This window comes from Pseudochaenichthys georgianus, unplaced genomic scaffold (genome assembly GCF_902827115.2).
Source record: "Pseudochaenichthys georgianus unplaced genomic scaffold, fPseGeo1.2 scaffold_591_arrow_ctg1, whole genome shotgun sequence".
Taxonomy (NCBI): domain Eukaryota; kingdom Metazoa; phylum Chordata; class Actinopteri; order Perciformes; family Channichthyidae; genus Pseudochaenichthys; species Pseudochaenichthys georgianus.
This window is the reverse complement of record NW_027263150.1, coordinates 239-25,000: the sequence shown is the minus strand read 5'-3', so window position 1 is coordinate 25,000 and position 24,762 is coordinate 239. Positions and strand designations below refer to the sequence as shown.

Here is a 24,762-nt window from a genome sequence, read left to right as displayed (position 1 = left end):
TCAGCCAAGTTCAGCCAAGTGCAGCCAAGTTCAGCTAAGTTCCGCTAAGTTCAGCTAAGTCCAGCTAAGTTCAGCTAAGTCCAGCTAAGTTCAGCTAAGTCCAGCTAAGTTCAGCTAAGCCCAGCTAAGTTCAGCTAAGTTCAGCTAAGTTCAGCTAAATTCAGCTAAGTTCAGCTAAGTTCAGCCAAGTTCAGCCAAGTTCAGCCAAGTACAGCTAAGTTTAGCTAAGTCCAGCTAAGTCCAGCTAAGTCCAGCTAAGTTCAGCTAAGTCCAGCTAAGTTCAGCCAAGTTCAGCCAAGTGCAGCTAAGTTCAGCTAAGTTCCGCTAAGTTCAGCTAAGTCCAGCTAAGTTCAGCTAAGTCCAGCTAAGTTCAGCTAAGCCCAGCTAAGTTCAGCTAAGTTCAGCTAAGTCCAGCTAAGTTCAGCTAAGTTCAGCTAAGTTCAGCCAAGTTCAGCTAAGTTCAGCTAAGTTCAGCCAAGTTCAGCCAAGTGCAGACTGTGTAATGGAGAATGATGACTACACAGGCTTGATAGTGGTAGCTCCTAAATCACAAGTTGCTCATTCATTCCATTAGCCGTATTAAATAAGTAATACAATAAAACCGGCAATTAATCACAGCGGCTCCACACATGAGTATCATCCGGAGACAGAAGTGCTCTGAGCGACTGTCACGGAGAACTCAATACACTTAAAGCCATAATGAGGTCCTATTAAAAGAAAAGGGCTTATAGTCGGCATTTTTCTATATTATGAGACTCGAAGAAGCCAGAGTGAGTTATCGGTGGCTGTTCACATTTTAGTCATATCTGCTGTGATATATTTATAATTACAGAGCATTAGGCTTCAGGCACTTGATCACAAAATTACCAAGTGCTGACCTTTCAGCTGCTGCCTAACACAACACTGACAAAAAATACCTCCAAAAGACTGCAGATCTCTGACTAACCAGCTCCCCACGGCCATTTCTTAATTTACTATTTTGTTGTGCAATACATAAACCGGGTCTACAGAAGACGAAGTCAACAATATGTTCGTATCTCATTGGGTAGACTGTTTTTTCTGAAAAGCTTATTTTACATTTCACTACTTTTCACTTAGTCCAAAGCGATTTACAATAAATATCATCTTTAAAAAGGTCACCTATCATGCCAAATGTACTTGTGTATGTCTTCTATACATAAATGTGTGTGTAAGGGTACTATAGCCTTTTAATGATCTGGCCTTTTCATTAAATATCCAGTGTGGTCATACAGTAGTTCCTCCCAGACCTCAGCTCCATTAAAGCAGCCACTAAATCACCATGAAGAGCTTCTTCTCTGGATTTCTCTGCAGATGTTTACAGTCCCCTCGTGCTCTCAGTGTTGTTGGAGAAAGCTAGTCTCTGAAACCCTTACCTCATCATCCACCTTTTCAGAGTGCTGATGTGAAGCAACCAGACAAAATGTGCCATCTTTACACCACAGCGATGATTAAGTTGTGGAGGTCATGGTTCTCACAGTCTACCAACTATAGATATTCTCCAGTCCCCACATTTTCCTCAGTGTTCCTGACTTTGCAAGTGGAACAGATTTAAAACGGCCAGCGCAGCACGAAGGATCCATCACTGATATGGTACAATGGCAGGAATTGTATTTTTATTTTATGGAGTGCTTGTTATCTTTGCTGACCTGTTGCTGACAGTGAATGATAAGCAATACGTTGAGCCTGTCGGCCATGGATTTTGGAGGTCCTCCAATGCGTCTCTTAGAGCCAGATATCAGTGTAAAACTCAGTGTAGGCAAAAACCCTCAGACCGAAACAAACGCTGTCTAAAAGTCAAAAATAGCTGTAGAGCCGAGCACCACACACTTCAATATTGAGTATAACAGCTCTACCTTTAGTAATGTATGAATATGGGCAGGTGTGGAAGGGTCCACTGTACGGTAAACATAATTAGACATGCTGGGAATAGCTTTTCATGTCCATGTATACTTCATAGGTAGAGTGCATGTGGCCGAATAAACAATCCAACAATAACCACGTGCAGATATTTAGTTTTTAGTGGAGAGAATTGGACCATGATGTCCTTTGATTGTTCATATGTCATGATTATTGGTTTTATTGGTTGAATAACAATGTAATTAGTGTACAGAGTAATCGCTGAGATCTAGGAAAGCTGCGACATGACTAGAAGGTCCAACTAAATAGGAAACACCAGAAGTCAGAACAGTTTTAGACAAAGCCTCAGGCTAGCCAAACGTATGTGTTTTAGATTATGACCGACTTGTTGGTCAATCAGTAAATAATGGACATAACAGGGGACGCAGGGTTTCTTAATTGAATGAGAAAACGACACTACAACCCGTACCTGCTGGAAAACACAGGTGTAATTAAAAACATTAACAAAGCAGAATCCCCTTTAGCAGCTAATTGCATTCCGGCTTCCTGTCACGCTGTCCTGACTCACTGGGACTTTAATGAACTGAGCTTTTCCTACAAGTCACAATACCTAAAGATCAATAAAGTACTTCTTATCTTATCATTATGGATGCCATTTTAGTTTCAACTCTAAATGCAGCATTTGCTGATCTAGCTAGCAGTCGGATCGCCCTTGAACTTTTTTAAACGATGTTGCCTCAATCTAAGCAAATACTGCAGTGGGTACTGTGAGGGAAACTTCTGAAGCAATTGGGAACAGGACTCGGAGAGACACGAGGAGAGCTGGAGCTTTGATGGCAAACACTGACGGTTTATTTGGAGCTTCGGCCGGAGAATTCACAAGACATGTCAGAGGGCGAAGGAGGACATGCAGGGCAAATTATTCCCTGACAGGTACTATAATATTTGAAGCATTTTGGGGGGTTTAAAAAGCAGTGTTACCATGTTATAGTTGTTACAAAAGCAAGATAAAGATTCTTCAGGCTGGTGTTCAGCAGGGTCCACGATGTTCACCCTTTCATTTCAACCTGTTAGCTTACTCACTTAGTGCTAAACATAAAGCAGAGCTGAGACTGATGGCATATTATGACGATGGTGATCGACGAAAAGCTGGAAATTCATCCTGAAAGGAACGTGGAAACCTGTACCAAAGTTCAAGGAAACCCATCCAATAGATGTTGAGATATTTCACTCAAAACTACCAATGTGAAACTTATACTGTAGTGGCGTTTGAGGAAAAACGTTGGATTTGTTGCAATTGTCTGTATAAGAAATTATTAAAAAGCAACAATCAATGTGGTTAACAGACCAGCCAATAAACCAACAGACTAACCTACAAACTGTCTAAATCCACGCATAAAGACATGATGCTACCATGGACAGAACTAACCTTTTGCGAATGAATGCCTCCGCCAACCAGTCGATGCGCACTGTACATCCAAGTCGATCCAAAATGTCTTTTATTCCATTAGACATGCGTGTGATATTTTCAAAATAAACCTTTGAACTCTTGATATATGGCAGAAAAATTGGGTTTAGTTTAGACCTTTGTGTGTAGTTTAAAAAATCTTCCACTCTTGAATCCAAGAAGACGATGGTGCCAAATGGAATTCCATTTTGTTCCTGAGATATTACGTTCACGTGAATGCGACAGATCTGAGTCCGCAGCGACCTTGTCCTTTCACCCCGGTAATCTAATTAGATCATCCTTTGCTTGTGGACGTGTGTGCTTAATTTGAAGAAATTCCCTCCAGGCGTCATATATAGTATATTTAGTAGGATTGCAATGAATCACTTCTCCCCCTACCACCTCCTCATGACCGCCAAGAAGGTGGAAAACAGATACAAAACAGGGGTGTTGTTATTTTATAGGGACATTACGTATTTCTTTCAGACTCTTCTTGTAGTTCTGTTTATCTGAGCAGCTTTCTCCTCTTTATTGTGGCTATGTATTTGTGTCGGTATCAGACCATCACTGCCCGGGGACAACTGAAAGGATTGTTGGCTTTTGGATCGAGTTGACTTTTAGATCACTAAATGTCACTAAATGTCACTGAATGTCGCTCTACAGTTAGCATGTCTTTGAGTATCTGTTCTATAACCGAGAAGACCTGCATTAGTGAGGAAGAGTGAGGAGGAGCAGCTCTCACGCTGACCTTTGACCTTCATTGGGAATCCAATATATACCCTGGGGGGGCAAATTAGCCTCACTGGAAATGTGAGGCGTAGCCAAGGTTAATGTAATCTGTTACAATAACTGTCAAACATGTTTTTCCGTAACCTAATCTGAGTATAAAAGTAACCCGATTACTTTCCGTTTCTTTTGGATTACCACAATATCGAATGGAATGCAGATCAATGTAACCTTAGAAAAGAAGGATATTTAGTATTAAAAATGTAGTAACAGTGATAGATTACAAATGCTGTTTAAGCTTAATACACTAATCAAAATAATGGAGTGTTTTTTTGTTGAATAAATCAGGAGTCCACCTACTGCACTATTAAAGAAATAAACCATAAAGAACATGTATGCAGTACCTATAATATGTCGATAGTTTATAAATGTAAAAGTAATCTCATTACATGTTTTTTTTACGTAACTGTAATTGAACAAAGTTACCTTTTTTTGTATTCCGATTCAAATGTTTTACGTAACCTAATCTTTTTTTAATTAAAAAAAAAAAAAATTATTAATTTGTTTATTATTTATTCTACTAATTTAACAATTAGACAATTTGCACATCCGAGAAACAAAGACAATTAGTAGAAGTGGGATGGCAGAAAGCAGAGTTTATCCACAGATAGCCCTCCCGTTAGTCATCCAGTTGCAGGATAAAGAGAAAAAGAGAAATCCGTAATTAAATAGGTCTACAGTACATGTACACATATACATCTGAGTATCAAAATATAAAAGTAACCTGATTACTTTCCGTTTCTTTTGGATAACCCCAAAAGCCCGGGTGCAGCAGATTCTCTCCTCGTTTGGCTTTGGGAGGCGAAGGCGAGCCAAACTGTAATGCCATGCCTGCAGGTCTAAACAATGAGCAGTTACTTTGTGTTTGCTGCTAAGTGGCCTATTCCCATGCAGCGTGACCTAAGCGCCTCGCTCAGATCTGCTGAGTGAAAACATCAACACGAGCGCGGCCGGGCAGCCTGCCTGCTCTTCAGCAATGTAATCAGCCTGGTGAGCAGCCAGAGCAACATGCAGGGCAAACGCTGGGCTGCTGGGACAACACACATGTGACACTGGTCAGCCTAATGAGGTTAATGCTGTGCGGGCACATCGAGCCGGATGACTCACATCATCCGCTGTCAAGGAAACACTACAATATTAGACCTGTTGCAAGAGGCTGTAAACAACCAACAAACCAACCAACTTACTAACCTACAAACCAACCAACCAACTAACTAACTAACTAACTAACTAACCAATAAACCAACCAACCAACTAACTAACTAACTAACTAACCTACAAACCAACCAACCAACTAACTAACTAACTAACCTACAAACCAACCAACAAACCAACCAACTCACTAACCAACAAACCAACTAACTAACTAACCAACTAACTAACTAACTAACTAACTAACTAACTAACTAACTAACTAACTCACTAACCAACAAACCAACTAACTAACTAACCAACTAACTAACTCACTAACCAACAAACCGACTAACTAACCTACAAACCAACCAACTAACTAACTAACTAACTAACCAACCAACTAACTAACTAACTCACTAACCAACCGACTAACTAACCAACTAACCAACTAACCAACTAACCAACTAACCAACTAACTAACCAACTAACTAACCAACTAACTAACCAACTAACTAACTAACCAACTAACTAACTAACCAACTCACTAACCAACTAACTAACTCACTAACCAACCGACTAACTAACCAACTAACCAACTAACCAACTAACCAACTAACCAACTAACCAACTAACTAACCAACTAACTAACCAACTAACTAACTAACTAACCAACTAACTAACCAACTAACTAACCAACTAACTAACCAACTAACTAACTAACCAACTAACTAACTAACCAACTCACTAACCAACTCACTAACTAACTCACTAACCAACCGACTAACTAACCTACAAACCAACCAACCAACTAACTAACTAACTAACCAACTAACCAACTAACTAACCAACCAACTAACTAGCTAACTAACTAACTAACTAACCAACTAACCAACTAACTAACCTACAAACCAACCAACCAACTAACTAACTAACCAACTAACTAACTAACTAACCAACTAACTAGCTAACTAACTAACCAACTAACTAACTAACCAACTAACTAACTCACTAACCAACAAACCGACTAACTAACCTACAAACCAACCAACCAACTAACTAACTAACTCACTAACCAACCGACTAACTAACTAACCAACTAACCAACTAACTAACCAACTAACTAACCAACCAACTAACCAACCAACTAACTAACCAACTAACTAACCAACTAACTAACTAACCAACTAACTAACCAACTAACTAACTAACCAACTAACTAACCAACTAACTAACTAACCAACTAACTAACTAACCAACTCACTAACCAACCGACTAACTAACCTACAAACCAACCAACTAACTAACTAACCAACTAACTAACCAACCAACTAACTAACTAACCAACTAACTAACCAACTAACTAACTAACCAACTAACTAACCAACTAACTAACTAACCAACTCACTAACCAACTAACTAACTAACTAACTCACTAACCAACCGACTAACTAACCTACAAACCAACCAACCAACTAACTAACCAACTAACCAACTAACCAACTAACCAACTAACCAACTAACCAACTAACTAACCAACTAACTAACTAACCAACTAACTAACTAACCAACTCACTAACCAACTAACTAACTAACTCACTAACCAACCGACTAACTAACCTACAAAACCAACCAACCAACTAACTAACCAACTAACCAACTAACTAACCAACCAACTAACTAGCTAACTAACTAACCAACTAACTAACTAACCTACAAACCAACCAACCAACTAACTAACCAACTAACTAACCAACTAACTAACCAACTAACTAACCAACTAACTAACTAACCAACTAACTAACCAACTAACTAACCAACTAACTAACCAACCAACTAACTAACTAACCAACTAACTAACTAACTAACCAAATAACTAACCAACTAACTAACTAACTAACCTACAAACCAACCAACCGACTAACTAACCAACTAACTAACCAACTAACTAACTAACCAACTAACTAACCAACTAACTAACTAACTCACTAACCAACTAACTAACTAACTAACTCACTAACCAACCAACTAACTAACCAACTAACTAACCAACTAACTAACCAACTAACTAACTAACCAACTAACTAACTAACCAACTAACTAACCAACTAACTAACTAACTCACTAACCAACCAACTAACTAACCAACTAACTAACCAACTAACTAACCAACTAACTCACTAACCAACTAACTAACTAACTAACTCACTAACCAACCAACTAACTAACCAACTAACTAACCAACTAACCAACCAACTAACTAACCAACTAACTAACCAACTAACTAACCAACTAACTAACTAACCAACTAACTAACTAACCAACTCACTAACCAACTAACTAACTAACTAACTTACAAACCAACCAACTAACTAACCAACTAACTAACCAACTAACTAACCAACCAACTAACTAACTAACCAACTAACTAACTAACTAACCAAATAACTAACCAACTAACTAACTAACCTACAAACCAACCAACCGACTAACTAACCAACTAACTAACCAACTAACTAACTAACCAACCAACTAACTCACTAACCAACCAACCGACTAACTAACCTACAAACCAACCAACTAACTAACTAACCAACCAACCAACCAACCAACTAACTAACTAACCAACCAACCAACTAACTAACTAACTAACTCACTAACCAACCGACTAACTAACCTACAAACCAACCAACTAACTAACCAACTAACTAACCAACTAACTAACTAACCAACTAACTAACTAACTCACTAACCAACAAACCGACTAACTAACCTACAAACCAACCAACTAACTAACTAACCAACTAACTAACTAACTAACTCACTAACCAACAAACCGACTAACTAACCTACAAACTAACCAACCAACTAACTAACTAACCTACAAACCAACAAACTACAGGCAGGCGGTACATCAGGACTAAAACCACCAGACTTGGGGACAGTTTTATCCCACAGACCATAAGACTGCTAAACACCTGAACTCTGTGAAGTGCTTCCACAAACATTCATCTGTTTGCCATCTTTCAATCTACTTATTTATATAAATAGATATCACCTCAATAAACCGTATTTAATTTTCTCTGAATGTACATTATTTAATTTCATATTCTGTTCTTGTACATATCATGTACATGTATATAGACTGTTTGCACTATTTTTTGTTTTGCATTTTGTATTTTATTATGTTGCATTGTTGGAGAAGCTCAGGTCAGAATAATTGCATTTCCATTTCTACACTGTAGCTTATATATGAGGATAAAACCTTTGAGATAAATAAATAACTAACCTACAAACTGCCTAAATCCACACATAAAGACATGATGCTAGCATGGACAAGATAGAGCTAAGCCTTTGCGAATGAATGCCTCCGCCAACCAGTCAATGTAGGGGTGGGCGATATGACGATATATATCGTCGTGACGATATTAGGTCTCCACGATATGCTTTTTCAGAGATATCTTATCTATCGTGAGAAAAAAAAAAATTTGGAAAAATAAACTATAAAAAAATAAACTTTTCCCTTCAGTTATGCTAAAGTCTTTTATTGCACTTCAAGTCTAAAGTTTACATTTTAATTGTTTGGCACTGACTTTTCCTCATTGATGTTTTATGTTTTACTTAGTTATGTTTTACCCTCCTTTCCATGTTTATTGATGTTCACTGCTAGTGCTACCTCAGAAAGTTCATTTTTATACTGAGAAACTGTGCCTTGAAGCCATATCAAAATGTTGAATTGTTCATTTCAGAAATAAAACCAGCTTGAAATGCTATTCTGGTCTGTTACTCCTTTTTGTTTTAGTTTCTGTCACCTTGTAGGTGCTTGTACTGTTAAGTAACTTGAAAAATAACCATAATAACCGACATGAAAAAATATCGTGATATATATCGTCTATCGTGATACTGCTTGAAAAATATCGTGATAATATATTTTTCAATATCGCCCACCCCTAAGTCAATGCACACTTTACATCCAAGTCAATCCAAAATGTCTTTTATCCCATTAGACATGCGTGTGATATTGTCAGAATCAACCTTTGAACTCTTGATATATGGCAGAAAAAATGGGTTTCACATTGATCTTGAGTTTTGACCTTTGTGTGTTTTTCTAAATCCTTCCACTCTTGAGTCCAAGAAGACGATGGTGCCAAATGGAATTCCATTTTGTTCCATAGATATTACGTTCACGTGAATGCGACAGATCTGAGTCCGCAGCGACCTTGTCCTTTCACCCTGGTAATCTAATTAGATCATCCTTTGCTTGTGGACGTGTGTGCGTAATTTGAAGACATTCCCTCCAGGCGTCGTATATAGTATATTTAGTAGGATTTAAATTATACGATATGATAATACTTTAATGGTCAGATCAAGTCTCAAATGTGACTTGCATCACAGCAGCTCCATGTGTCACATCAACAGACACACATCAAGACACAATACATGAGAAACAAACAACAAATATTTAACATAACAGAACAATCACTGAGAGAAAACCTGCTCAAAGAGCCTTCAGCGTGCACCTGATCTGGGATCAGCTCTGTATTTACCATTACTCGAGTCTCCCACCACCTCCTCATGACGCCAAGAAGGTGAAAAACAAACAACGAAACAGGGGTGTTGTTAGTTTGGATTGACACTACAGCCTGAATATTACACCTGTTGCAAGAGGCTGTAAATGCACATCCTGCTGCGTCTCATCCACAAAGCACTAAGCTGTAAGGTAACGTGTTTGGATCCATATATAGAGCTCATCTGAGATTTAAAACACTCTCCTGGTGCAGCAACAGCCAATCAGGGGATACCAAATAATGCATCCTATTGCTTTAAATGCAACCAATAGAGCGGCCAGTTAATTATTCATAGCATTACCTCACTTGGTGGATCATCACTTAAAAGGTCGTTATGTGATCTTCGGCTTTTATCGACCACTTGTTTAACAGTAATGAGTGCAGAGGGACCTTTATTTCTCACATGGAAGCTTCTTTTACACTTAAACTGCAGTATGTTGGATAATTGACTTCAACAATGAGGAAACATGCTTCCAATTATAGGATATTAAGGAAGTGTCAACGTCACGGATGTTACTACAACGCCTGGTATCTGGTTACTGAAATATGTCCAGGTTAATTGTTGCTTGGACATTTTAACAGAAAACCTACAAAGTGCATTTTTAACCAAAGTCTTTTAAAGAAATGTAGATGAGGTGCATTTCATGAAAGACGCTATTGATTTGCTTTATGGAGGTCGATGTAGGACTCTTCAAGAACAACACCTTCCCAGATTAAAGAGGCCCTGTTGTGCTTTTGTGTGTTCCCTTTACTGTAGTAGGTTATAGGTTTTAGTGCAAGTAAATGGTCTGCAAAACCTAAAATCCCTGTATTCTCTCCAGAGGGAATTTCCCTCCAACACACTGAACAGGAGAGGACTCTTTAAAGTAGAGACACTACATACTGATATACACCTGCACATCAGCAGGAGAGGACTCTTTAAAGTAGAGACACTACATACTGATATACACCTGAACATCAGCAGGAGAGGACTCTTTAAAGTAGAGACACTACATACTGATATACACCTGAACATCAGCTGGAGAGGACTCTTTAAAGTAGAGACACTACATACTGATATACACCTGAACATCAGCAGGAGAGGACTCTTTAAAGTAGAGACACTACATACTGATATACACCTGAACATCAGCATGAGAGGACTCTTTAAAGTAGAGACACTACATACTGATATACACCTGAACATCAGCAGGAGAGGACTCTTTAAAGTAGAGACACTACATACTGATATTAACACTTAATTCCAAGAACTGCTTGGTGTTTTTTTGACACATTGGAGAACTTTTTATCAACGTTTTTTGCAATGCCTCGGTCTGCGAGTCTAGAGAGGGATTTGGATTCAGCCGATACCTCTAGCATCGAAATCAAAACATCTTATCTCTCTAAACGTTATGGAACTTTATTGATGGAGTCCTTCAAAGCTACCAGTGTCTTTGGCCTCATTGATTTAAGCATTATTTTCTATCAAATCCTGAAACTCATTTGCAGGTTTGTGAGTTGAATTATGATCATTCCAAGCAATGAATTCACTTTCCTGTCTTTGCAAAAGAACCAAGGTTTGTTTTTCCGCAAAGATGTTAATTGGATAGTCCTAGAGGTTTCTGGATGATTTATACGACATCTCTTTTAAAAACTACAAGTAAAGGCAGAGTGCATTATACTTTTAAAAGGCAAATGCCCATTGTTCTGCAGATCGAGGGCCAGTCTGGACTCTTTAAAGTGTATTCTGCTGTTCTGAAAAACAGCAGGAGACGATTTGTCACCTTTCATAGAGCACACATCTCCCTCCGTCATGACTTTGCTGTCAGCTGTTTGATTCAAAACCACGCCTACAATCTGTGAAAACACAGCCGTTTGGTTCTTTGTGTGCTATTTAAAAATATCCTCACACCCATCTCTGTTGACCTTCTGGGAAAGATACAATGGAGACAGAACTGCGAACGACTGCGGCAAGAAGGCAGAGCAAAGCAACAAAGAAGGCAATTTCAACTTTACAAAAGCAAACAGTTATTGATGACATGGAACTGGAAGCACTGAGCTTCAAAGGCTTTTTATTTATAGGCATCCCAAATTATAGGCAGCAGGCGGGGGAATAATGGAAGTGTTTTTCTCCTCTCTTGAAGCTTTTTCAGAAATAGAAAATATGACTGGAGGGCCCGAGGAGACGCAGGAAAATCACTAGGATATTAAAGCAAGGGTCCATGAAGGAGATTTACTATCTGAGGCCATCTGTAACGTGTTGCTGTTCGTAGTAAAACTTTCACACTGTGTGATGGAGAGGTGTGTGTCGTAGCAAAAACAAGTGCTGCAGTGACAAAAATAATCAATAGGATTTCTCCATGTGATTTTGGATTATTACAGAAAATAATCTTAACGTTTATACTTATACGTTTAGTTCAGCAGGATAATCTCCAGTAAGTAAAAAGCTAATGTTGGGCTATAAAGGAACTACAGCACGGTCACATGACTTCACGTCTCCACCGCTAAGCTAAAGGTGGCTAATGTTGGGCTATAAAGGAACTACAGCACGGTCACATGACTTCACGTCACCACCGCTAAGCTAAAGGTGGCTAATGTTGGGCTATAAAGGAACTACAGCACGGTCACATGACTTCACGTCACCACCGCTAAGCTAAAGGAGGCTAATGTTGGGCTATAAAGGAACTACACACGGTCACATGACTTCACGTCACCACCGCTAAGCTAAAGATGGCTAATGTTGGGCTATAAAGGAACTGCAGCACGGTCACATGACTTCACGTCACCACCGCTAAGCTAAAGGAGGCAAATGCTGGGCTATAAAGGAACTACACACGGTCACATGACTTCACGTCACCACCGCTAAGCTAAAGGCGGCTAATGTTGGGCTATAAAGGAACTACAGCACGGTCACATGACTTCACGTCACCACCGCTAAGCTAAAGGAGGCTAATGTTGGGCTATAAAGGAACTACACACGGTCACATGACTTCACCTCACCATCGCTAAGCTAAAGGAGGCTAATGTTGGGCTATAAAGGAACTACAGCACGGTCACATGACTTCACGCCACCACCGCTAAGCTAAAGGCGGCTAATGTTGGGCTATAAAGGAACTACAGCACGGTCACATGACTTCACGTCACCACCGCTAAGCTAAAGGAGGCTAATGTTGGGCTATAAAGGAACTACACACGGTCACATGACTTCACGTCACCACCGCTAAGCTAAAGGTGGCTAATGTTGGGCTATAAAGGAACTACAGCACGGTCACATGACTTCACGTCACCACCGCTAAGCTAAAGGAGGCAAATGCTGGGCTATAAAGGAACTACACACGGTCACATGACTTCACGTCACCACCGCTAAGCTAAAGGCGGCTAATGTTGGGCTATAAAGGAACTACAGCACGGTCACATGACTTCACCTCACCATCGCTAAGCTAAAGGAGGCTAATGTTGGGCTATAAAGGAACTACAGCACGGTCACATGACTTCACGCCACCACCGCTAAGCTAAAGGCGGCTAATGTTGGGCTATAAAGGAACTACAGCACGGTCACATGACTTCACGTCACCACCGCTAAGCTAAAGGAGGCTAATGTTGGGCTATAAAGGAACTACACACGGTCACATGACTTCACGTCACCACCGCTAAGCTAAAGGTGGCTAATGTTGGGCTATAAAGGAACTACAGCACGGTCACATGACTTCACGTCACCTCCGCTAAGCTAAAAGTGGCTAACGTTGGGCCTGATGGTGTTTAGTAGTCTCATTTAGACACTCGTAGCAACCTTTATTTTTAAATCCACCAGTGGGGTATTTACTGACGTATTTAATGTCGTAGAACAAAACGTTGACATCTCTTCAGCTTGTGTAAACCACAGACCTTATTTCTGACCAAAACACATTCAGAAACCCATTAACCTCCAGACCAGGCGACAGGAAGTGAGTTTTTTGGACTCATCCCTGCAGCTCTGATAGAATAGAGCTTCCAACAAGAAGCGCTCTGCTGGCTAACAGTGGTTATTTCTAAATGAGGCAGATTGAGATGCAGCTCGGAGCGTCTCGTCTTTGAAACGCTGCATTTTTCTTTCTCTCATCTGGCTGGAGGCCGCAGAACCAAACACATTATCCGTATCTGGATCTTAAGTAAGAGTTGAGCTGCTGCAGGTGAAAGAGAGAGCTGCTGAAACATCTTCTGTTGGACCAAAGTGACACCGACTGCACTCAGAAAACTAAATATATTTATCTGCTGATTACTACTTTTTAAGAGCTGGTTTTACAGTTTAAGTTGTGAGATCAATAAAGTACATTCATTATAATCTAAATAAATCAAATCTTTAGGTGTATTTAGAAAACAATACAGCGAACTTGAAACCATTTCCCATTAGTTTGTCAACAGAGAACCAATGAAATATCAATTAATTTACATTTATATGCAATAAAACCAAACAAAACAACAGTTCCTCAAACGTGAGTATTTATGCTTCTTGTGAAGTAAACTAAATACATTTGGGTTTGGGGATGTGATCTTCCCCACGTTATACACCCAACAACTAGCCGATTAATCAATAAACTAATCAGCCGGGTTATTGATGACGCCAACAACCGTCAGTTTCAGACCTAATTAAGGACATCACTGTGTGGTAAAGACAAACACATTGGGGGGAGGGGGAACCAAAGCAATACTGCGTCTGATTTTAAAAAGCCACCTGAGAGACATGAAAGCAAAAAACAAGACAAAACGGATATATATTATAGTGACAGTCAACAAATAATTAAAAGCAACTTCTTTGATAAATGAATCATTATTTCAGTTAGTTACAGTATTATAGTTGCATTAGAGCAGCGGTTCCCAACCTGTGGGCCGCAGCCCCCTAGTGGTCCGTGAAGGCATTACAAGTGGGCCGCCAAATAATTTGCAAAACATTATGATTTGTGTGGAAACATTTCATTATTAAGATAATTTTTTTTATTTTAACCTGTTTTTCTTTTTGTTTCTTGATCCTCCTTAGCAACGGCCATTGCAGTCCTTGACAGCAGTCTGTTCTACTGGATTAACAACGTGTCACATGTTCTAATTTGACCAATCAGAATCAAGTATTCAACTAAACCGTGTAATACGAATGTCTGTTTGTTACTGATAGCCAGCTCCTTTTCTAATTAAAATAAAAATTACTCTTGAGAACTTTATTTAGCCTCCGTCTTGTTTATGGTTGAATGTGGGCCGGGAACACATTTTAGATTCTTAAATGGGCCCCGAGTTGAAAAAGGTTGGTTACCGCTGCATTACAGGATTAGAGCCACATGGGGGCGAAATGGAGATCTGATCAAAAATAAAATCATTCATTCTGAAAATATCAGTTTTCCAAAAGAAAAGTCAAAATCTTGACATAACTTTTGATCCGATCTCAAACAGAATGTGATTGTCAGGAGCAGGAGGTGATCAGGACCCAAATGCTGAATAAAGAGGCTGGTGTATAAAATAAAGCTGGTCCAAACAAACACTAGAAAAATGCACAAGCAGGCAAGATCATCAGAAGGAAAAGGAGCAAACAAAAATTAAAAAACTAAGCAGGAAGACTTGGAGGACACGGGAGGAAAAGCCAGAACACAGAGAAAGATCCAGGAGCCAAAACCAGAGAGACGACGAAATGACCGAGAGCACAAGGGAAGACGAGACTCAATCCACACGGGGGTAATCACAAGACACAGCTGGGGAGGTGAGACACGGGGCAGCAGTTGAACACAATCACACAATCAGGGACGAGGGAGAACATAGGAAGTACAAAATAAAACAGGAAACTAAGATCATGAAGGTGAGATGTTGCCTTAATCCTCTCTCTTGTTCAGAGATTATACACAGGAAAGGCAAGGCAAGGCAAGGCAAGGCAAGGCAAGTTATATAGCACCTTTCAACACAAGGTGCTAAAAGACATTCAGACAAAGGCATTTAAAAACAGCATGTTTGTATATTATTTAAACATTTATTTACACGTTATGTACAAGAAGCCTTTTCTTAACCACTAGCTGTGGCAGTGACAGTCATCTCATGCTCCAATCGTGCCCTACAATGTGATCTTTTGCGGGCGTCACTGCGCAGTGTTTGCCTTTTAATCCATAGAACTTAGCTCTTAGTTTAGATTCCAATTATGAACGTAGGACAAGGACACAACATACGAGTTGCTTTGTGTGCTGCATGCGTCACAATACTGCAGAAATGGCCACCTGATATTTGTAATGGTTGAAAAACTGATGTCCAGTCTGCCATTGGAGCGGTCCCCAATATCACCTTCCATTCAAGAGGAAGGGTCCGGTGTTATTACGGTGGGGGCAAATACTCACACATGAGTGCTGCACTGTTGGTTTGTTTTTGTGTCTGTTTTATTGTTTTGTCCTCAATATGTTGGTGTTGTCTCACCTTGTTCTGCGACAGATACACCAAGGTAGTAATGATTCATTCAAAAGAAACAAACCGGGTGGTCGAAAACTGCAAATAAACCCATCAGGAAAACAAAGGTGTTTTTTGATCATCAAATATGTTTTTTAGGAGAACAATACAACAATATTTTAGTTCCAGCGAATCAAAGAAAAAGCTTGAATTACTTTATCTCGATCCATGATGTATGTTAGATTGTGAGTGTGTTTTTATCTGCTATACTTGAACATGTTAAAGACAGATTATGTCTACAGGCGGTCAACCCCACACCTAGGAACCTTTGACCTGCAGTCGACTACAGAGACCTCTCATAAGGAAACATCAATGGAGGAAAGTTATTATATCCCACATCATAGACCCATAGTGTCATGTGATGAGGATCACACACACACAACACACACACACACACACACACACACACACACACACACAGACACACAGACACACACACACACACACACACACACACACACACACACACACACACACACACACACACACACACACTTTAGATGTCACCTTGAGAGAATCGACACCCTGCATGCAGAGCGGTGATGCGGACAGAGCTTCACATTCAAATAAAACAAGAAGCTGACCTGATTTTCAAACTTGTACTACTGTAAAAGTGAAAGTACTCAGATCTTGTACTTGAGTAAAAGTAGAAGTACCAGAGAGTAGAAATACTGCATTAAAAATGTCCCTCAAGTAAAAGTAGAAAAGTATTATCATCAAAATATAGTGAAATCATGAAAGTGTTCTCAAAGCTGGTGAAGGTGCAGCTAGTCTGAAGTACTTTGCAGACTGCAGGGTAGCTGGTGAAGGTGCAGCTAGTCTGAAGTACTTTGTAGACTGCAGGGTAGCTGGTGAAGGTGCAGCTAGTCTGAAGTACTTTGCAGACTGCAGGGTAGCTGGTGGATTTACTCCAGGTGGAACTAAAGTCTGATTCAACACTTGGTTAGATTTCACATCATTCATCTGTGAAGTAACTAAAGGTATTAATACATGGAGTGGAGGAGAAGTACAGAGTAGCATAAAATGGAAGCACTCAAGTAAAGTACAAGCACCTCAGAATTGTACGTAAGTACAGTACTTGAGTAAATGTACTCAATTACTTTACACCACTGCATGCACGAGCTGTTTATGGGGCCCAGCTGGACACGTGCACAACAGCAACAAGAGTCTGAGAGAAATCAGCATGCAGCGCGAGCAGCTGCAGAAACGCATCTCCATAAAGTCCTGCTGTGAGGAAGAGGAGAGGAAGAGAGGAAGATGAGAGGACGATGAGAGGAAGAGGGGCACGCACCTGAACCTCCACGCTGTATTCCTGGTAGAGGTGCGTGGGAAACACCGACAGCTGATGTTCCACTTGGAGGGACACTGTGTAATCCATGGACTGGAGGATGTGGAGACTCAGAGAGCGCGAGGAGCGTCTGCTGCTGGCGCGAGGTCTCCGCGCGAGCCAGTGTGCAGCCGAGCCCTGCCCACCGAGCTCCCATTGGCTGAGGCGGTTCAGGAGGCGGGGCCGAAAGTGGAGCATCAGATACAATCATCTGCACCTGACAGCATGTAAACATAGTGTACTACGTATAGTATGAGTTTGCATAGTCATAACAGCTTTTAAATTACATCTGCATCAACAGTTGGGTTTGTCTGCTGCTGTGTCTACCTATGTTGCAAATGTATTATCTTTTCAATTTCCACACGGCGTCTTTTGCACGTCTGTCCGTCCTGGGAGAGGGATCCCTCCTCTGCTGCTCTCCCTGAGGTTTCTCCATGTTCCTTTAAACTGGGGGTTTTCTCTGGGAGTGTTTCCTTGTACGATGTGAGGGTCTAAGGACAGAGGGTCTGAGGACAGAGGGTCTAAGGACAGAGGGTCTAAGGACAGAGGGTCTGAGGACAGAGGGTCTAAGGACAGAGGGTCTAAGGACAGAGGGTGTCGTATTGTCATACTGATATTCTGTACACACTGTGAAGACCACTGAGACAAATGTAACATTTGTGATATTGGGCTATATAAATAAACATTGATTGATTGATTGATTGATTGATTGATTGATTGATTGATTGATTGATTGATTGATTGATTGATTGATTGATTGATTGATTGATTGACTGACTGTGAGAAAAATATAATCTTATCTAATAAACCTGTTTCGACAATATATAGTCTGCACCAGTCTATGTATAGTAAAGATAGACTGGGGAAGACTAAATATAGTTTTGTCTCAACCAGTCTATAGTCTGCACCTACATGTATTCAGTCTATAGCCTGCACCAGTCTATAGCCTGCACCTACATGTATTCAGTCTATAGCCTGCACCAGTCTATAGCCTGCACCAGTATATCATCTTCACCAGTCTATAGCCTGCACCAGTCTATAGTCTTCACCAGTCTATAGCCTGCACCAGTCTATGTATAGTAAAGATAGACTGGGGAAGACTAAATATAGTTTTGTCTCAACCAGTCTATAGTCTGCAACTATATGTATTCAGTCTATAGCCTGCACCAGTCTATAGCCTGCACCAGTATATCATCTTCACCAGTCTATAGCCTGCACCAGTCTATAGTCTTCACCAGTCCTCACCAGTCTTCACCAGTCTTCACCAGTATATAGCCTGCACCAGTCTATAGTCTTCACCAGTATATCATCTTCACCAGTATATCATCTTCACCAGTCTTAAATCAGCACCTGTCTATATGTTATACAGTCTTTAGTCTGCACCTATTTCAGAGAGTGTTTAGCCTGTACCAGTTTATAGTCATCACCAATTGTATTCAGTCTGTAGTATGCACCAGTCAATAGCCTTCCCCTTTGTATACTCTCTAGTGGTTCTCATCTTATTATTTTGTATACAGCAGGTGCTCTGAGAGCGTAACACTTTCTCTCAGCTCAGATGTCCTTCCTGCTTTCATAAACTGTAGTATGTGCTCATGTGTTTCAGCGTTAGGCTTCTGCCTTCACGAAAGCCAGGTTTTCCTACAAATAAAATCATTTCTGTTCCTAAATATCTTTCTTTTCTAAGGTGACATTGTTCTGTTGTCTTACAGAACACACTTCAGCAAGAAGCATCCTTTGTGTATGTTCTGGTCTTGTTTGCATAAAGCTTTTACAGGTGATTGCAACAGAATACATTAGAAAGTAAGCCCCCTGAGTCAAAGCGCTCTCTGATCACAGCCGCATGCAAACGGATCTGCGAGCAAAGAAAACATGTCGAGGCCAGAGGAGATCTATTTCCATTCATCTGTAGATTCCTCTGCATCTCATTGCTCAGCAGAGGAATATATGCATGACATGCATTATGGAGGAGTGGTTGTCGACTATTAATTCTTCCCTCTTTTACATCGTTTCCCTAAATCGGACTCCCTCCCCCTCCGCTGCATGTATGCATCACGTTGAATGTATTTACACTTTTAATAAGGCTGGTCACAAACTGCTTAGCAACACAGCAGATATATTATGAAGCACGAGCAGCAGAATGTAGGCCATTAAAGGTTGAGGATTTACGGGAGGCATCTTCCCCTCTGGTGGTTCAGAAAGCATTATATTTAAAGAGTCCTCTCCTGCTGATGTTCAGGTGTATATCAGTATGTAGTGTCTCTACTTTAAAGAGTCCTCTCCTGCTGATGTTCACGTGTATATCAGTATTTAGTGTCTCTACTTTAAAGAGTCCTCTCCTGCTGATGTTCAGGTGTATATCAGTATGTAGTGTCTCTACTTTAAAGAGTCCTCTCCTGCTGATGTTCAGGTGTATATCAGTATGTAGTGTATCTACTTTAAAGAGTCCTCTCCTGCTGATGTTCAGGTGTATATCAGTATGTAGTGTCTCTACTTTAAAGAGTCCTCTCCTGCTGATGTTCAGGTGTATATCAGTATGTAGTGTCTCTACTTTAAAGAGTCCTCTCCTGCTGATGTTCAGGTGTATATCAGTGTGTAGTGTCTCTACTTTAAAGAGTCCTCTCCTGCTGATGTTCAGGTGTATATCAGTATGTAGTGTCTCTACTTTAAAGAGTCCTCTCCTGCTGATGTTCAGGTGTATATCAGTATGTAGTGTCTCTACTTTAAAGAGTCCTCTCCTGCTGATGTTCAGGTGTATATCAGTATGTAGTGTATCTACTTTAAAGAGTCCTCTCCTGCTGATGTTCAGGTGTATATCAGTATGTAGTGTCTCTACTTTAAAGAGTCCTCTCCTGCTGATGTTCAGGTGTATATCAGTATGTAGTGTCTCTACTTTAAAGAGTCCTCTCCTGCTGATGTTCAGGTGTATATCAGTATGTAGTGTCTCTACTTTAAAGAGTCCTCTCCTGCTGATGTTCAGGTGTATATCAGTATGTAGTATGTATCAGATTTTAGATCAGAGAGAAATTCCATTACATGGATTTGAGCGACATCAGCCTGTTACACTGGCACTACCATAAAACACACACATATGTACACACACACACACACACACACACACACACACACACACACACACACACACACACACACACACACACACACACACACACACACACACACACACACACACACTCAGAGATCACTACAGAGACTCAGAGCGCAGAGAAGACACGCTCAGTCATTCTATCTTTTCTATCTTCTGTCTAACCGATGTCAGTCACAGGTACGGCTGTTCTCTTTTCAAGCCTCTTTGTGGTGGTCTGGACACATGTCTATATTTGACTACATTTAGGCAAACTTGCACCATTAAAAGTTTGCTTAAAATGTAGCATGGCCCTTCAATCTGTCGATAATAACAAGACGTACCCTTTTTTTCTTTTGCAAAATATTAGCACCCTAAGTAGGTATTAATGGCAGTCGCTGCTCTGTTACTGTTTGGGCCTTTTATTTTGAAATGCAAGCCTTATCCTGAGCTGCAGGTCATGACCAAGTCATTTTCTAAATCTTTATTTTGAAAATCAAGCCTTGCCCGCATCTTTCTGATACTTCAGATTCTCTATGGAGCTTTCATTTAGAACATCGAATGCCTCTAACCCTGACCCTACGCTTCCTGTAAGGATATACTAACTATGGGTCTTTCACTTGCGTATAACACTTTTGGGGGCTATTATTTCGAAATACAAGCCTAATCCTGAGTTACCCGTGAAGATACAGCTACTTTCTGGAATTGTATTTTGAAAAAATCAAGCTTTCTGTAAGCGTTCAGATACTCTATGGGGCTTTTATTTCGAAAATCAAATGCCTCTAACCCTAAGCTTCCTGTAAGGATACACTAATGATATGGGACTTTGATTTAGGCATTACACTTAGCGGGGCTTTTATTTTGAAATACAAGCCTAATCCTGAGAATTTTATTTTGAAAATCAATATTTTTGTTAGTGTTCAGATACTCTATGGGGCTTTTATTTCGAAAATCAAATGCCTCTAACCCTAAGCTTCCTGTAAGGATACACTAATGATATGGGACTTTGATTTTGGCATTACACTTAGCGGGGCTTTTATTTTGAAATACAAGCCTAATCCTGAGAATTTTATTTTGATAATCAATATTTTTGTTAGTGTTCAGATACTCTATGGTGCTTTTATTTAAAAACAAATGCATCCAACCCTTACCTTAATCTTCCTTGTGTAAGAATACACTGATTCTAGGGTATTTTTCTTTGAAAAACAAGTAAACAAATTGATAAACAACATTTAACATGGATTTCTTTCATTAAATGTGTTTCCCAACTCTCAGCTGGTATACATGCAGGACCACACGTCACGTAAAGCACTTTTATAGCACGTTAGCAGGTGTGCAGTGTGTAGCCCAGACTTCAGATCACAGGGTCACCAGGTCATATCATCTCCGTCTCTCACTCTCAATCATTGATGATCTGAGATTCATATTCTGCACAGGTTGCTGGTGAAATGGACAGATCGGGTGAGCGGGCGTTCTGTGGATGGACACACTCTGCTGCTCTCCATTGTTGAGTGCCTGATTGAAATGGCTCTGTGAGTCACAGAAGCAAACACCAGGCAATTACTCACACACACTTTGCAATTATAAGACAATATGCAGCCCCAGGGGTCGAGTAGCAAACACGCGCCGAACGCTCTGCTGAGAGCTGCATCTCACGGATGGATGGAGAGCTTTCAGGTAGTGTTGTCCTTTTGTTTCCCACAACCACACCACAACGTCTAACACTCTGGACTTCTACATATTCAAATTCTAAACAAACCGAAGGCGAGCCATTTTTGAAGAGGGAATACCAGACGGTCCCTCTACTGACTGCCTTTCACGATCCCGTTGCTATTGACGACCTGCTTTCGGTGTATTGTTGATATCAAAGTATTGATTAGTTCTTTAAAGTGGCAGCTTTTCAACTTGTAAGTATTTGTAGTGCCGCTGTTGGATCACTGTCTTTATCATTTCTCATATGAACAAGAAGATTGATCTCCGTCTCTAATAACTGCTAAGTGTCCTCACCCCTCCACCCATCGACCCACTTCATCCTTTCATCCCTCCTTCTCTCATCCCTTCATCCGCACACACACACCTTCTCAGGCCTTCGTCCACCAATCCCTTCATCGCTTCATCCTTCCCTTCCTACTTCCTTTCATCCCTCCTTCTCTCATCCCTTCATCCGCACACACACATCTTCTCAGGCCTTCATCCACCAATCCCTTCATCACTTCATCCTTCTCTTCCTACTTCCCTTCATCCCTCCTTCTCTCATCCCTTCATCCTCACACACACACCTTCTCAGGCCTTCATCCACCAATCCCTTCATCGCTTCATCCTTCCCTTCCTACTTCCCTTCATCCCTCACTCTCTCATCCCTAAAACACTCTTGCTTTTTGCTGCGTTAATCTTCAAATGTAAGAATAGAATAGACTATGAATATAAAAACAGCATCTACATGAAAACTCTGCGTGTCTAACAATGTTAAGAATGTTAATGTTGATTTAGTAACTCTGTCACACATCCTTTAAAGTCATTTTCTGGAGTCCTTGCTAACAGGAAGAGCCCAAAATAAGACGAACACGCAGCTCTGAGTCAGCCTTCCCTCGGCGGGACACTGTCTTTGCTGCTTTCCCCCGAGAGGGTGAGGGTCTGCGGGTCGTCACTAAGAAGCTGGAGGGGGATCTGACTCCCCCTGCTGCGAGGGAGAGTGACCGTGTGACCTCTCGTCCCCTTCATGAGTTTTAGGGAAAGTCAAAAAGATGCGTGTTTGGGTTTCAAAGACGTATTCATCATGGCAGCAACGATAAGATTAGATTAGGTATACTTTATTCATCCCAAAATGGGAAATGTTTTCGTTGCGACAGCAGGTAAAACAAGGTATTGCACAGAATTAGAAATCAAAAAGAGTAGAAAATAAACAATTATACAATACAAACATCTCAAAATGGAAGATAAGACAGAACTAAAAGAGAGACAAAATATAAACGTTGACCTTGAGAACGAATATTTAAACCATCTAACAAATAAAACACTATTGAAGCGCTAAAATACAGCCAAATAAAAGTAGGATATTATTTACATTTAGTGAGCAAGAAGGGAATATTGAATTAGATATAACTTGTGAATATCTTAAATCACTAAAGCACTGGTTGTATATTGTGCTGAGCCTGTTGATGTCTTGATTTGATTAAAGTAGCCATTGTTATGAATACTGATCATTAACAGTGACACAACCCTTGAGCAATCCCTCCGAACACGTTTGTAAAGGTTTAAAGGTTGTGTGCATTCATCTTCCTTGAAGTAACTTGGGGGTAGATTGCTCTGTGTCTTTGAGATCTGTTTTTAAATCTATGTGGGGTCGGGTGGCGCAGTGGTCTGATCATCAGATCAAGGGGGGGTGCTGGGGAACTCCAGTTCGAAACCCGCTCCTGCCGCCACTGTGTCAGGCCGTTGTGTCCTTGGGCAAGACACTTCACCCGGATGTGCTCCTGTGGGTATTGTCCACAGTACATGTATGATACCAATGTATACTTGTAAAAGCGCCTCGATGACCTCGAGGCGTGAAGTTGGACGGTGTGGCGCAGTGCGCTGTGCAATGATCATCAGATCAAGGGGTGAAACCCGCCGCCGGTGTGTCCTTGGGCAAGTCACTTCACCTGAACTTGCTCCTGTGGGTATTGTCCACAGTTTCTGACCATTGCATGTATGTAAAATATGTGTGTGATGTGTATTTGTAAAGTGCTTTGAGCACTGGAAAAAGCGTTATAATAAATGTAAGGAATTATTATTATTATGTGCATTATTTAATTGTGCAAATTCCGAAAAAGTTCCCATATGGTGCAAAAACTCATGTGGCATGCCTCCAGCTACACTGCTGTAGATGCTTAACATGATGCAGCTGTTTGCATGACAACACGCACATGTAAACACATTCTGGAGACTGCCAGAGCGTCATCTCCCCCTGGAATCTCCCGGAGACTAGATTCTGTGACGTGCAAAATAATGAGGAGAGCAACTGTGGGAGCTTTACTACAGTACTGTGCTTTGGTAGTGAACACAAAACACAATACCGCTACTGAAGTTTAGAGTTAACAGGCATCCTCAGACTGGAAGTCAATGGTTTTCTGAA

At 40.5% G+C, this 24,762-nt stretch overlaps 1 protein-coding gene across 1 annotated transcript in view; it reads right to left on the bottom strand.

Moving 5' to 3' along the window:
* LOC117443350 (zinc finger matrin-type protein 4-like) overlaps positions 1-17,643 on the bottom strand; it is a gene marked incomplete at its 3' end in the record, with an annotated part of 117,698 nt that extends 100,055 nt beyond the window's left edge. The window contains exon 1 of the mRNA XM_034079339.2: positions 17,531-17,643. Within this exon, the coding sequence (XP_033935230.2) occupies positions 17,531-17,617 (87 nt within the window). The remainder of the gene's footprint in view (positions 1-17,530) is intronic.
* Between the last annotated feature and the right edge of the window lie 7,119 nt (positions 17,644-24,762).